Source organism: Mycteria americana, chromosome 9, assembly GCF_035582795.1.
Source record: "Mycteria americana isolate JAX WOST 10 ecotype Jacksonville Zoo and Gardens chromosome 9, USCA_MyAme_1.0, whole genome shotgun sequence".
Classification (NCBI taxonomy): Eukaryota; Metazoa; Chordata; class Aves; order Ciconiiformes; family Ciconiidae; genus Mycteria; species Mycteria americana.
In genome coordinates this window covers 38,359,043-38,375,129 of record NC_134373.1, presented here as the reverse complement: position 1 = coordinate 38,375,129, position 16,087 = coordinate 38,359,043, and the positions used below count along the sequence as shown (strand labels likewise).

At 36.0% G+C, this 16,087-nt stretch overlaps 1 protein-coding gene across 1 annotated transcript in view; it reads left to right on the top strand.

The window, feature by feature from the left end:
• LRP1B (LDL receptor related protein 1B) overlaps positions 1-16,087 on the top strand; it is a 482,733-nt gene that overhangs the window by 447,519 nt on the left and 19,127 nt on the right. Inside the window, exons 83-85 of the mRNA XM_075511235.1 lie at positions 8,350-8,511; positions 12,967-13,141; positions 13,761-13,865. Of these exons, the coding sequence (XP_075367350.1) occupies positions 8,350-8,511; positions 12,967-13,141; positions 13,761-13,865 (442 nt within the window). The remainder of the gene's footprint in view (positions 1-8,349; positions 8,512-12,966; positions 13,142-13,760; positions 13,866-16,087) is intronic.

Below are 16,087 nucleotides of genomic sequence, written 5' to 3'. Positions count from 1 at the left end.
ACGGAGGGCCTGGAGATGCAGGCATTAGCCTTATTTGTGCTTGGTCTCAACCAGGATAATGTGCCTGCACCAAAAATGCATCAGGAGAGCCAGTATGGATGTCACCGCAGTCATTTCATTGTTCAGTTGCCTGATTTTTGGGAATCCGGACCTTTAACTGCAACTAAAGTTTACTGTACCACACATGGTCAAAGTGTGCCAAGCCTTTATGAGCCAAGACCAACACAGAGCTGGTTCTGATGACCCTTACTGGGCATACCTGCTAATAGGAATACTCTTCTGCTGTGCCTTGTCCACTTTCCCAGTTTCATAGAACTTTTAACAATCATATTTCAAGTTAACCAGATTTCCTATCTGCCGTTTCCAATTCATGAGGGTAGCCGTGCCTTGAAGCCTATGCCATAACTTTCACGTGCTGGAGATGTGGAAAAATGACCATATATCTTTCTAAATCAAAGGGACTCCATCCAGCGTTCCAGATAAAATTTTCTAATTGATCCGCACCTCATCTTCCTTGCATGTCTAGCCCCTGGACCCTGTAAATATTCTATTAAGAAGAAATCTCTATTTCTTATCAGACTGTATTTCTTATCTATATCAGGCCATAAATTGTGTGTTACTGAAACAAACTAGCATGTCAGCGAGATGTCCCCTTATCCTAGTTCAATCTAATCCATGATATACTAAAGCCATTATGTATCTTACAGAGGGAAGCTAAACTGGTCGCCCCCAAAGCATTGAAAACTAATTAAGTCAACAAAGCTTAATTCCTCAAGTGTTTTTGCAACGACTGTTTCCTCTTTCCAGTCAAATATACCACTGTGCAAAGCATGCCATTCAGTCATTGCATCAGTGAGGGCACGTTTAGCTTCAGGCGCTGCACATACCATCCCCAGTTTGGACTGAGGGTGTGCAATCCAGTCCAGAGCAGCGTTCACTCACTTCCTTCTCGTTGTCTCAGCCTTCAAGGCAGAGTCGATCGGCTTCGTCGGGTTCATATGAGAGTCATTAGGATATATGTTACTTTATTCTTGCACGTTGCAACATGTAGGAATAGAAAGGTTCTTTATTACCAGGAATTGCTCTGGTTTTCCTTAATGGTTGTAAAACTTAAGCATTATGTTGTATCTAGATTTAAAATATTGTGTCCTACCAGGTTGACCTGTCTGCTAGCAATAGGTACACTGCACTTTTTTTTTTTTTTTTTTGGTAGAGAATTCTCTCACATTTCTGGAAAGTATAAAATTACTATTTTAAAATAAAAGCAGATCAATATCATCTTAATTTCTTCTACTGTGCTATTGCTATCTGTGCATACCGCCTCCTGTGCATACCACTACAACGCTCACAAGCACTTCTTCAAAAAGCAGCATTTATACTTTTAATCCATTATCCAATTGGCTCATCAAACTGTCCTGCTAAACTGATGCAATCAAGTTGCACTTATTTTCCCAATTTTCTCTTTCTTTTAAATTTATTTTTGTTCAAAATGATGAAACTTTTTCCTCTGGAAGTTGCAGAGGCCGTGTGTGTGCGAGTGCCAATCCAAATCCTATCCACAAAATATAAATGACCTGTGATAATTTCAGCTGGCTTGACTCTGTCTTTCTTAGGAGCTCCAGTTGCCCTTACCAATCCTCGTATATTATCCAAGTGAAACAGCTTTGATGCAGTCGATATAACGAGTGTCATTCTACACACATGTCCTCTGGAAAGCTTAGGGACTGCCAGTAAATTTAGCCCCGCAGGGAGATGAGCTTCTGCAGGGTCCCTGCTGCCGGAGGCTTCCCTAGGAGTCAGGGAATTTCCTTACTGTTGGCTTCTGGCTCAGAAACGGAGGAAGAGATATCCTGCAAACAAACCTGTCGTCATATTCTGATATAAATAAAATGATGCAGCGTATGAAATACTCTTCAAGTGAATGTGTGTGTTCTAATGAATGTGTAAATCCTGTTCTCTTTCACCACCTAATATATAATAGTATTGTGATAACTAATTAAGTAAATTGCAGAGTATTACTCTTTTTTTAAAGCATGATTGTTCTAAATCTTCGCTGGATGTGTTAAGTTGTAGAACCTCATTATCTGCACACAAATGTTAATTTGTTAAACAAATCCCACTGGCAATTCACGGATTATTCACTGTTGGTTTACTTACTGCTAAGCCTTTTGGCAAATTCCTATGTGAACATTATATAGCTAGAGATTGAGGCAGCTTTAATTAAAATTTATAAGTTTATGACAGTTGTATTGAACTACAATAATTGAACAAAGAAAATGTCATCAGTTAATTAAAAGTACACATCTGAGACATGTAATTAAAAGTTTGGGGATAATAACGAACACTTTCCAGTAAGCCAAATTAATGGAAATTTGGAAAAAAATTAAATGTTACCATAAAAATGCACTTCCTTTCTCATTACAGTTTAAAGTAAAAACGTTGGAGCAATAATTTACTAAATGTCTTGAACACATTAACTAGACCTAACTAGTTCACAAAATTGGATAAATACATATTTGTACTATACTTACAGTACGAAGAGTATGTCTAACCATATAGAGTTGTGATGTTTGTATCAAAATGAGTAAAAAATTATTATGTCTTTCCACTAAATTGAAATTGATGAAATATTCTCCAAAAAATAATTATATAGAAAGTAGATATTATTTTATATTCTATTTTATAAGCAAAACAAGTTGATTTTGGGAGACGGTGCATACTGAAAACACTGTCAGTGAAGAACCTGTTTACTTTGCTAATGTCATATCAGTCCCAGTAGTCTCAAAGGGGGATGCTACATCGTCTTGTCACCAGGCCAGGGACTGTGGGAAGGGGAGAGGGGTGGTATTCAGCTAGGTCTCGAGCCTGGCTGCTCTGGTGCACAGCTGATCTAGGGGCCCCGACCGAACCACCACAACCAGCCTTGGTAAGAGCAGCCTTTGAGACTACTCTAATATATTTAGAGATTGTTTTCTCCCTTTCTTTCACAACAGGGAGAGAATGTATATCTGTTGGGATTGATCCCAATCAGCTCACTAACTAATTATATACAGTAATACGGCTTCTCTCCGCTACTTTTGGTTCAGTAAAGCTAATTATGGTTCCTCAGCCACACAGAAATGAGTTATTGTGATTCCCACAGACTGCTGATAACTACTCCAGAAGGCATGATACTACCTACAGTAGGCTGGTGTAGTGCCATGTCATTCTCTTTAATAGTGAAATATGCACATTAAATGTGCATATTCACACATAACAACTTAAAACCACACATTGCTGGTAGTGAATTTACCATTGACTGGAAGAAATAATCTATGTCTTGGTGCAGGCATTCATCTGGATGATCTCGTTTCTCAAAACTTTCAGAAAGCTTACAAAAATGGTGCTATTTCCCTAATTTTTTTTTTTTTTTGTAATTGAAAAAATACCTTATGTGGTCATACAAAATACATAATATTTCTCTGTTGTTTAGGCACTAGCATGAATCAAAGTTGATCTCCTTAGAGTTCTGCTTATTACAAAATAAATGTAAATAGGAGTTTAAGATATATAAGTAGATTCCCAAAAGAAATCACCTGGATTTTACAGAGACAATGCACTAAAATATTTATTAGCTATTTTTTGAAGATGATTTGAAAAGTTATTTGCTATTATATAGCAAATTAAATTGGCACACTAGGAGTAACTACATTCTCTGTCATCGAAACCTAATTGAACGTTGTAGGATTTTGATCCCTATCGTCATCTTATGGATGATTTTTCTTTGTAGGAAAGAGGGAAACTGCATTTCATCTTCATGCCAAAACCTCACGTATTTTGTTCATGTCCTACTGCCAAAAATAACTTCATATGTCCTAGGGTCACCATAAAGTATTCTCCTTTCATTCACTAAATTCTGTGCAAAACTTTCAAACAAATACATGAGAATTTTATAAGTTTGTTTCAAGTTCTATGAGAATTAAGATAAAAAATTCTGTAAATTATTATTATTACTTTTTTAAGAGAGAGGCTACATAGACAATCTTCAGAGAATAGTGACTTTCAAGTACATTGTTTTCCCAGAGAATTTTCATTATTATTTTTGTTACTTGTTTTATATGTCTTATCAGGCACCCTTTAATGTATTCTCTGCAATTCATTTCTTTAGAATTGTTTTGTAGAATTATTTGAAATACAAAATGCTCCCATCAATATAGGGACTACATGCATTATGTTTCCACTTGCATATACATACAGTGAGAAACTCAGTGTATCCAAGAATTAGATTAGAGATAGTAAATAACAACGTGCATGCACATTCATTGTAAATCACTGCGAGTGAAGAAATCCTGAACAAAAAAAAGGTGTACTTCTTGCTCTCTAGATATTATTACTGTAGTTTCGAAACTGGAACATTTACGCATAAGATGCTGAGAATGTGCTGCCACCTTATCCTCCTTGACACTTTGACAAACAACATTTTTCAACATAAGTAATTGAAACAGGAAATTTTTCTTGGGATTAATATGTTAGGGAAGAGACTAAAGAGGAGGACAGGTGAAAGCTCGGATGCTAATCTATAATAGGCAGAGGAAAAGAAGACAGTATTCTCATACAGTAAATCCAGTTGAGGATTGCACTGAAGAAGGAAGAGCTCAAAACAGGGAAATTTTTTTGGTGTTTTCTTTCAGAAAATTATTTTGGCTCATTTTTGCATGAAATACACCAGAAGATGGTTATCTGAATTTGAAGCAGTTAGCATTCCATAAACCACTTTCCTTATTAATATTTTTCTATCCTGTAATGTGTTGTGAACATTTCTGTGGTTGTGAAGATTGGGAATTGAGAGCCAATTTTACTTCTGTCTCTGTACAGCTCTCATCCTGAAACTTCAGGACCAGTGTAAATGCTGAAGTTCTCTGTGCATGAGATTACCATGCAATGTTTGTTAGTTAGGACATGTGACATCTTGGTTAACATGACTCTTTCCTTTGCAGAAATAAATCAATATTCTGATTCTATGATACAAAACCTTATGGCATTGTTTGTCATTGTTTAATACTGCAATTGTATTAAAGTGTTCTTGGAACCATTTTGTATCAGATATAATTTATGAGAATAAGGCAGATTAAAATGTCATTATTAGTATTATTTTAGATGCCAACAGTCTGTGTATAAATAGGCAATGAACTATTAACGTTACTAAAAGTCATGTTAAATTGAGTGACAAAAATGGGGTTTAGGCTATACTGTATTAAATTTTCATATAACTGTCAGCAGTTTGGCATATTTATCAGCCTACATTAGCAAAGAATAGAATAATCTTTTCTACAAACTAGGAAAATATCATTGCCCCATCATTTTAAAAAATAGAGGAGTATTAATAATAAAAACTGATTTCAGACCTCCAGATCTATGTTCTATCACTATTTTATTTTAATAGTTTTATTGAAACACTGATTCAGATGAAGGATTATGTGAAACCCCCTGGTTTAGGGGGAGAAATTTAAATACAACCGTGTACATGGGGAAAAACAAAAAGAGTGTGTGCTATCATCTGAGTTCAACGTCTTTGATTTAATGTTTAGATCACAGGGGACAGATATGAATAACCAGGCTGATGCATATTAAACTAGTTAGAGCTATTTTTAAGTCAATGGTTTTGTTCCTGCTGTACTCATTAGAGGAAGAGACTAACTGATCTCATGGCCTTTAGGATGATTTGCAAAACACTTTAAATTAGCATGGCTTAAAATAGAAAATATAGAAAAGAATTACTTGAAGAGTTTCATGCAAGAAGTAAGTGAAGGAAAAAGAATAAATAAATCGTTCTGCATGAATCAGAGAGAGTAGAAAAAATGAAGGCACTTCATTTGCATTAAAAAATTCTCCAACAAATATGATATGAAATGATTACATAGTATTAAAATAAGGGCAGACCAGAAGAAAATTAGAATTGTGGGGTTTATGGAATATTTAGTTTAGTCTAAATTACTTTCATGAGACAGACAACTGAATAGAGAAGAAAAAAAATAAAAGGTGAGAAGGCTTGCACAGTTCAGAGTTTTAGATGCAGCTGTGGTAAAAGTCATCAGGAGGCAAATGTGAAAGTAGTTGTGGATACCTACACCGGGCGTATTAAAATGAGGAAACAATGAATGAGACAAATGACAGCAAGGAAGGGACCTAGTCATAGTGCATCAGTAAATCAGGCAGCGGTAAGGATTTCCTGGTAGATCGGTATGAAGATGAGAGATAATTATTATGGAAAAGTAACTCTTAAATGTTATTTCATTTGACTACTTAGGATGTTGGCTCTTCTGTACGTTTTAAACCAAGTCAGGCCCAAGTCAAGCATAGCTTCTTTTGTGGGCTCGCTAACCCACCCCTCCATGAAGCAGAATCTTTTATATGTAAGAAGTTCGTTTCTGCTCTATGGTGTTGTGTGAAGTTTTTCAAATGTAAATGCAGGGATAACTGGAGTTTCTCATCACTAACATATTCCCTGACTTTCTCTGATCTCTTTTGGATTCCACAGTCGTATCATTATCTTGACTGGGATGTCAATAATAAAATCAAATAGGCTATTTTTCCTGTTTATGCCTGCAATTCCAGTCCAAAGGGCTTCTGCCTCACACGTACAGTACATGATGTAGTTAACTTGCTAATCTGATTGACTTTAGCACTTCTTAACACGTAGTTCTATTCCATCACGGCCAAAGACAAGAAAGGAAATTATGAATTAGACACATTCAAGGAAATGTGTCTTAATTTTACAGCAGCCCATTAGTTGCCTCCTTTTCCAAATTTGCCATAAACAATTATACTGATGTTCCCATTCAAGGCCAGACATTTCAGTTCTCCCATCTTAATTCTTAGACTTTTACCGTTTACGTAAAGCACGTGTGTTACCGTTTGGGTTTTCTGTAGTCTACTTATGAGGCATTCCTTTTGTTCTGATACCTCTTTACTCTTTGTTGCTTGCCTATGCACGGTCCTTTACTCAGAGACATGGTATTTCTGTGACTTTACTGGAGTCTTTGCCTGTCAGCTATCCCTTACCCTGCAGTGACCCAGTTAGGCTCTTGATTGTACTTGCCAGCAGACTGGGTTCCTTATGATTCAAATGAAGACCATCCTGTCTGCCCCTTTATTTCAGAGGTGTCCTCAGGTCCTGATTACTCTTCTTCTCTTTCCTTACCCATCTTAGAAGCCAGGAAGAAGAAAAGTCTTAAACTCTGTCTGTTTTCCCTAAGTTTAAGAAAACCCTAAAGGCTGAATGAAAGCAAAGGGAAGGAGGGTGGGTGAAAAATAATGTTTTGTAAGAGACGAACAAGAATGAGAATAGATTATTAGGAAGTGAGAAGGGAGATGGCTAGTTGGACACCTCAGGTCATTTACTTGAAGAGAAGATTACAAATGAGATATAAAGGCAAAGTCAGGAGATGGAAAAGCATTTATGGGATCTAGAATTTTGTTTTAAAGAAGATAAGCCTTAAGAAAAAAGTCAGGGAAAAGTGGAAGAGTTTAATAAACCAGTGGAATTGTAACAAAGTTATAAATCCTTTAGACATGAGATTTAGATAAGGAAAAAGAAAAGGGGGAAATTACAACAGGGAAGAATCATAGGAAGAAAACGCATCGGGTTTTAAACACTATTTTAAAACCCTTTAAAAAGAAGCTATAGACTTCATTTTGTGCAAGTATTCATCCCTAGGTGTTCACTACTTTTCAGACACTGAATATTGACCTTACAGGCATCTTTGGTCTGATGCAAGACGGCAAGTTTTATGTTACGGTATGTATTATATGAGAGGGCTAGGATAACAAAACTGGCACAGATATTTGTGTTTTAGTAAAAATTGTTATGTAAAGTTGGCTGCTAGCGCATTAGTAAATATTTGTATATTCATGTGATTATATGGAAAGGTTTGTAGATGTGAGAATAATGGAGTGTTTTCTGAGGAGGCATCAACGTTGATTATACAAACGTTTATCCTCTGCAGCTGGAGGAACCCAGTCTGGCAGGATAATTTGAAGAGCTTAGTCATATCTTAAATTCCTTCTTAAGACCATCTTTTAAAATAATTCCCAAATACAGAGTCAATGACCATACATGCACAGGTGTAAAATGCTTAGATGCGGTTTTTGAGGTGTCCATATCTTACAGTGCTGACTTGCTTTCTAAAAGGTTCTGAATTCAAGCGATGTTTGCAAAGGCATGTTTCATTAGTGTCTAGAGAAACGTAGTTGGACTTATACATTACAACTTGCTACTGTTGTGATAAATGTATTTCTCTTTAGAGTGCTGAGTTTTATTTTAACGTTTATTTAGTTTTATCATAAAATAGGTTTCTTTGTTTTGACTAGGGAGGCCTACCTGCAACTGTGCGCTGGGTTATACAGGACCAAACTGCAATCAGACGGTCTGCGATCATTTTTGCCAAAACGGAGGAACCTGCAGTGTCACTGCTGGGAATCAACCCTTTTGCAACTGCTTGCCTGAGTACACAGGAGACAGATGTCAGTATTGTAAGTAATCTTCACAAACTCTTCAATCTGGAGTTATAATACTCTTAAAGCTGGATTTGTAATAAAAGTTCTAAAAAATGGAAGTTTAACATGATTTGAGTAATTTTTCTACGACACATGTTGGTAAACTTAGCACCAAAATGATTTATACTGCTAATGGAATGGAATCTGGTGTATTCAAGTGATCTTTGAACATATTTCCACAATATCCATCTACATGTGCAGGAGAAGAAAAAGCTTTTTTAGGAATCTTTTATTTTAGTATTTTCATGAATGAATATGTACAATGGAGCTGTACAAGACAGCTGACTTTGTCAATAGAAATGAGATAATTGTGTTAAATTTATATACTTCAGCTTCTCATATTTGTTATCTTATGCTGGTGGAATACCTAAACATAGCAAATTGACGTAGTTGGTTAAAGAATTTCTGTGGTATCTTTTATCTTCGCAGACCATCACTTGTATTTCCAACTGCTACTTTACCTTTCATTTTTAGTTCTAACCTCAGTAAGCACCATATTGACTTTTGAGTTTCATGCCTCTATATTCCTTCATCTTACTAAGTCTAAGATGACTTTCAGTATGGTTTCTGCCTCCTTCTAGTATTGAAAAATCAGGATTTCTCAGTATTACTCTTGTTTAATTCTCAGGACTTAGGTTCTATCCTCTGCATCTGAGGTTCTCCATAGTTTGCCTTTCCACTGACCCATCAGTCTCTTCTCATTGAGATACTGTTTTCCAAAGGTTTCCTTGCTCTTCTCGCTTTTTAGTACTTTCCTTAAATTTGTACTTCTTTTACAGAGGAGAGGGGAAAGAAGATTATCAACCAATGGGCCTTCTTTTCTTACTCCATTTATCTTTCTTTTCTATCCATGCTTTCTCTTAGCATGGATCACCATTATCTGTTTTCCAGTGACTCAAGACATTTGAACATAATCTCAAATTTCTTCTTTTGGTCACTCGTTTCAAAATTACAGTTTGTCTTCCTCATGTCTCTTCAACATGATGACTCACTAGCAACCCTAACCTAAAACTGGTTATTTTTCTGAGATCAGAATTACTTGGGTTTTTTAATCTCCTTTTTTCTGCTCCTGCTTTGCTTTGACTATAACATTCTAAAATAGAGGACTGTCATAGTGCTTGTTATCGAATAGAACATTAAGTGCGAAAGCCATCATCTCCTTTGTACATAATTCAGTGAATTTGCTGAAGAAGGCTAGATTTCAACAAAATGGAAGGGAAATTAGCTGTTATAAAGGTCTGGTTTAGAATTATCTGCAAGATACAAAAAGTATTTAGTTTTAGTGAAAGGTCTGTCAAACAAGGAAAGGGTTAGTGTGTATCTTAAATAGGCTTTGTACTGAAGTAAACTGAATGTATTTCCAGTTGGAAGACTATGAAATAAATTGAAATCTTTGAATGGAAAACCGGCAGTAATTGTGATTCTCTCCCACTTGGTATTAAACAAACTGCGTGGATCCACAAATAACTATCTGCAAACACAATTGGGTATTTGAAAACAGTATAGTACATAAATCATGCACAGACAGACACACAGATTAAGAAAAAATATTTACTTGAGGCTTACCCAAAACCAAATAAATTGTTTCTAGTTGAATGCTTCTGCAAACATCTTTTTTTTTTTTTTTTTTTTTTAAAGAATTAATTTAAATGTAAATTTAGGGGTACTTTTTAAACAGTGCTTATTATCAGATTTGGATTGTCTGCTGACACTTTGGAAAAATGCCACAATACAGAGACTCGAACACATTATAAAATACAAAATAAAATTAAGCTTTTTTTTTATTTAATCTGTAATACTTTTAGGAAAAAAAGAGTCTTAAATCTTCTAGAGTATTTTTTTTTGTGGACAATAACAGTTCTATGAAATTGTACAGGTTTACAGTTAATAAATTCACATCTATGATTTTTTGCTTTATTCACACATATGTATGTTTTTTGCTTTATTAATCACATTCACTTTGTATGCCTGTTGGAATATATTAATATAGCATTATTGCAAAGATTGGTTGCCTCTAAGATATCTTTTTCAGTCTTTCTATGATGTGATTGAAACTAGTTCATATGCAAAGGATGATACGTGAATGTGCATAGGTATTTTACTCATGCTCCCAAGCTGAAAATATTATTAGTGTTTTTTATGGCAGGCAGAAGACATTTACTTGCAGTATTGCCAGATTGCAAAGACCTTATTTTCCTCGTACTTATAGTCTCCAATTACCCAATGCAGAGTTTCTCCTGTGATTAGTTCACATAAGGGCTAATAACCAAAATGTGTGCTCCGTGTCAAGGCACTGGCACTGCTCAAATAAATTTAAGTGAATGAATTTACATAGAATTCTACTAACATCGTGCATGTTGTTATATGCACATGAATTTGATGTATTTGAATATAACTCCCTATTTTAAATTCCTGAAATAAAACATACAGACTAGTTAAAGTTCATTTCTTGTATCATTTAAGACCCAAACAACCTAAAAAATAGAAAACGTTTTCACGCAGTTACAATCATTCAAAGTGGATATAGTGATCTCACAAGCTGTTACTTTCCCTGAAACTGAAATTCCTTTCTTTAGCGGGGGGAAAAAAAAAAAGAATTATTTTCGTGTCATTTCAGTCCAAATGTAGCGTATGCATTTTAGATACAGCAGAAGATTAAAGGTGTTTGTGACTACAATCAATACTAAAAACCAATAATTGTTTTAGAGTATGAAGTTCCTATTCCTAGGTTTTGGGTTGGGTTTTTTTTTTGTCCTAATGTGCATGGAAACATTTCTCCCTTGCAATGCTTTTTTCATAAAATGTCTCTCAATATTAGCTTTCAAACTACGGTAGTTTTTGTTCAAAAAACAGGCCCCCTGCTGCAAATTACCATTCTGTACCTTGAACTGGGGAACGGCAAACAATGAACTACTTCATTTAGTGTCTTTTAAGCCTCTCTGGTTGCTCAGTAGTGATTCCATAAGGAGATGAGTCTACAGCCTGCATAGATAGGTGGAGGCATATAACGAATAATCAAACAGAAATAACTCCTCCAACAGTCGTGTTTTGTCCTTTAGCAGAACTCTTCCAGCACGGTGAGTACCAATGGCACGGCAGTCAGTACATACTTCTCTGCGATGTGGAAAAACTGAGCACAGAGAAGGATAAACAAAATATTTCCCATTTTATGAGATGCTCTCACAAATCATCCGTCCTAAATATATTCAGTAAAATATATCAATTTTGGTAGTCTCCAATTTGCTGCTTACGACGTGCCCCCAGTCAAACGGCAGCTTGAGAGTTTACACTTCCAGACTCAAGGCTGAGGTTGCCAGCTGGCCAAGGTTTCTTTCTCTAGTGAACAGCTTGATAATGCCCTACCTCTAGCTGCTACTGCCTCACCCTTAGCCACATCCTGAGCTTCAAAGGGCTTGAATTTTTTAGTTTTGTCAGAAAGGTAATATTTTATTAATATGGATCAGGTTAACTCCAAGCTAATGCAGATGCATAGTTCAGAATTGATACGTCTTATATATCAATTACTTCATCTGTCCATCAGGAACACCACCAAAAGCTCAACACAACATGTGAACTACACAGAACTGGAGAAAGTAGTAGAAACAGAGAGAAATAGAGACTTTGAATGATTTGGCTCCAGTAAGGAGCTTAAATGATGACTTAAAAAAAAAAAAAAAGTTGTCACTACCACATAAATAAAAATGAACCAAAATGTTAAGATTACCAGTATATAGTAGCTCTGGAAGCCTCTTCAGTTAGGCAACCTGTTTTTTTTAAAGGGGTATGAAAAAAATGAGACAGTTACTGGCGCTGCTAAAGAGTTAAAGAATTCACTACTTGAAATCTCCGTCCTGCTGGCACTTAAGCAGTTAAAAAAGATAATGGGATCTTGCACAGTCTATAAAGATAAGCATGATGTAGTTTTTTGTAGAACTTATGGATTATGTCTTTATATATTATTATTAGAAATTCATGAAATTTTAATATGTGGATAAATGAAAATAAAACTTAATTATTTCAAAATACTATTTCCATTTCAGTTTAGCATAATGCTGTTAATGGTAATGTGAAGGTATCAGAAGATTTTTATTCAGCCAATGTCCCATTAAATACATTAACATTGCTCTGCTTTTCTCATCAGTAGTCTTTATATTATGTGGGATGATGCCATAAATGGTTAGACATCTAGAAGGAAAAAAAAAATCTCTTGTAAGTTTATCCTTCTATTTCACTTCTCAAGACTATATCATTAATATATTACGTATCTGTTTACGGGATATTCTTGATTCCTGTAGTTGCCAGTGAGCCACCAGCTTCATTCATCGTTGTGTTTTTATTATAGTATCTTTTAAAACATAGGAAAGTAAGGTATTATTTTTTCTATGATACTCCTTAATGTCTTTTAGTAACTAGCTTTCATGTTGCTTGCAGATGTTTGCCACCATTATTGTGTGAATTCTGAGTCATGTACTATTTCTGATGACGGGAGCGTAGAATGTGTCTGTCCAGTACGGTTTGAAGGTCCAAAATGTGAAGTGGACAAGTGTGTCAGATGCCATGGGGGACATTGCATAATAAACAAGGACAGTAATGACATAGTATGCAAGTAAGTGTGTGTGTGTGTGGGGTGGTTACGGTCAAAATTATATATTTTATGGCGATTATATTGCAATATCCTTCTCTTACACAGTGGCTAGTCCCTGAACCAGTCACATCAGAACAGTTCCTTTGTGTGGCTCCTGCCCACGCAAAACCCACTGGCTCCTGCCTTTTTAAACCAACTTTTGGAGCACTCCTCACTGGGGGAAGCATAATGTGGCAGGAGACTGAATGGGTCTTCACTTGGAAAAACTGGAATATTTGATAAAGTTAACAGTGGAGTTTTACCACACTGTTGAAATTTGTTCTTTCTGCAGTATCTCTGACAGCGATGGAGACGTATTGTATACTAATGAAAGCGCATGTACTAAGATGTGCTGCTATCTGCCGAGTGATTATTTCATATAATAACAGTTTATTTTCATAAAAGGAAAGATTGAAAATATTTTGCGTAAAAAGCTCACTGCCCATGCTAGCTTTTCAAGGTGGAAACCTAGAATTCTTGCAACCATTAGATCTTACACATCTTATAAAATCAATTTTTTAACATATAGGTAATTATAAAGGAATTCACCAGATTTAATAAAATACTGATTGCTATTTGTATTTTTTGTTAACCATGACAGTTGCACTAATGGAAAGATTGCCTCTACCTGTCAGTTATGTGATGGCTACTGTTACAACGGTGGTACATGTCAGCTGGACCCAGAGACAAATATACCTGTCTGTCTGTGAGTATCCTGCGTTGTGTAGATCATTAAAATATCTGTGTGCCAACAAATAATAAAAGTATTATGCATGTGTCTGTATTTTTGATCTCTCTAGGATGTATAATGTGCTGGTTGCAGTCGTAACTCACAGCACCTTTTCTAGCTATTTCTGTAAGCCGATACTTTGTCTACCTTTTTGCACTATGTGTATTGAAAGGTATAACTAAGGCATGTATTGTGAATGCATATAGATACAAAGATATATCTTTTGAGACTTCTAATAATTTCAGGCCAGATCTAAAGCCCATTTAGGCATTTGTTTTGGAATGGAATCAGGGGGTACAGAATGGTTGATCTCCCCTGCTTCTCAAAGGTGGATTAAGTCTTTCCTCCTATAAAGGTGGTCAGAGGTGGGGGCGATACACTCCTTCTGATGGCTAGAGAATAGGAAGAATAATGTCAAGTGTTTATTTCCTTTATGGGGCTGAGGATATGCTCATGTATCTCTTGTTTCTGCCCTAACCTTCACACTGCCCACGGTAGCTTAGCTGTTCTGTGGTGCGATTCCTCTCTCCCTCCTGCAACATGGTTGAGAGAATAATTCAGGATGCTTTTCTTAAGTCCAGACATCAAATACCAAAGGAAATGTGATTCTGTAGTCTAGACGGTGAAGTACTGTCTTAAGATGTAGAAAAGCCTACATTCTAGTCCTTTCTTGAGAGCTATGGTGTATCTTCTTTTTCAGCTGTTAAATATAAAATACAGAAGTAATCACTGTAGCAAAAAATTAATTTCTTTCCTGCTCTCACTTACACTGAGCTACCTAGTCGTACTCCGTGTTTTTTTACTTTTGCCTGATAAACGATCCGATCTTTTCTGCACTGCTGAAAAGCTTCACTGTGGAATAGTCTTCCACTTCTCAGAACAACCTGGAGGTCAGAGCATCCTCCAGGAACATATGAGGTGTTGGAAGAGAGAACTGGACTCGAGTGTCTCATTTCCAGGGCGACACAAGTAAGTTGTTGTCCAAAGGGATCTGGCATTACAACTTTGTAAATACAGATACAGCCATCCCTTCATTCTGTTGGTGTGTATGAGGTAGGTGATCTTAAAAGAGGGTGCTTGTTGTATTCAGACTCTCAAGGCAGTTACATAGAGAAACGCCTAGATTTTCTGGTCTGACCAGTGTAAGAGACGGATCAACTGTTCCTCCCTGTGAGAGCTCAGGCACTTCTGAATGTGCAAAGGGGCAAAACTGTAGTTGCTGTACTATTGAAAAGAAGTTGTCTATAGGTGTTTGCAGCTTTGGGGTTAGAGACCATGGAATGCAGTTCTGCATGGTAGTCCTTGTTCAGGTGAAAATGCTTTAAGTGCCTATGTCTCTTTTTCGTTATTATTTTGATCCAGCCCTTTTTACCTGTTATTTGTATCTCCTTAAATGTCTTTAGTTGAGGACTAGAGAGACTCATAAATCTCAGCAAAAGGAGAATATCACAGCTATAATAAGGAAGGCACAAATATAAGTCTGTTGATTCATTTGCTTAAACACCTAGAATGACTATTTTGGAAGCTTGTGATTCTTCCTTTGTTTTTCCTTATAAAACTTTGGCTTACTCTTTTTCAAATTCATGTGGAACACCATAGCATCTCAAGGAAAACAAGTTTCATACATTAATTTGTGTATGGATTTACAATACATAAATGCTGCAGCATCTGCCAACACTGTTAGCAACGCTAAGAAAACAGTCATGAACATTTTTAAGGCCATTGCACTCTGGATTGATCAATACAAATGTATAATACATTTGACAATAATACTTTGTTAAGAATGTTAGCTTTCTGAACCCATCAGTTAGTATAGGCTCATTGTTTTAAAAATGTTTGATCAAGGCTGATGAACAAACTTTTCAGTACAGTCAGATTGGACCTTCCATGAAAAACAGAGTATGAATTTTGTTATCTGTGGGTGTGTGCCTGTGTATGTGTGTGTGTCTTGCCATCATTTTATATAATGCGTTTAAAATCTGTTCAGCAAAAGGTAGAATATTTATATAGGTCTATTTTACTGAAATTCTGCAGATGCTCTGTGGGGTTTAAAAGTCAGCGCTGTGACCAGAAAGTGAACCCTTGTGATTACTACTGTCAGAATGAGGGAATTTGCACTTTAACTGCGTTTAATGAACCGAGATGCAAGTAGGTTTAACCTTCCACTTAATGCTGCACATTCTGTGACATCATTTCAG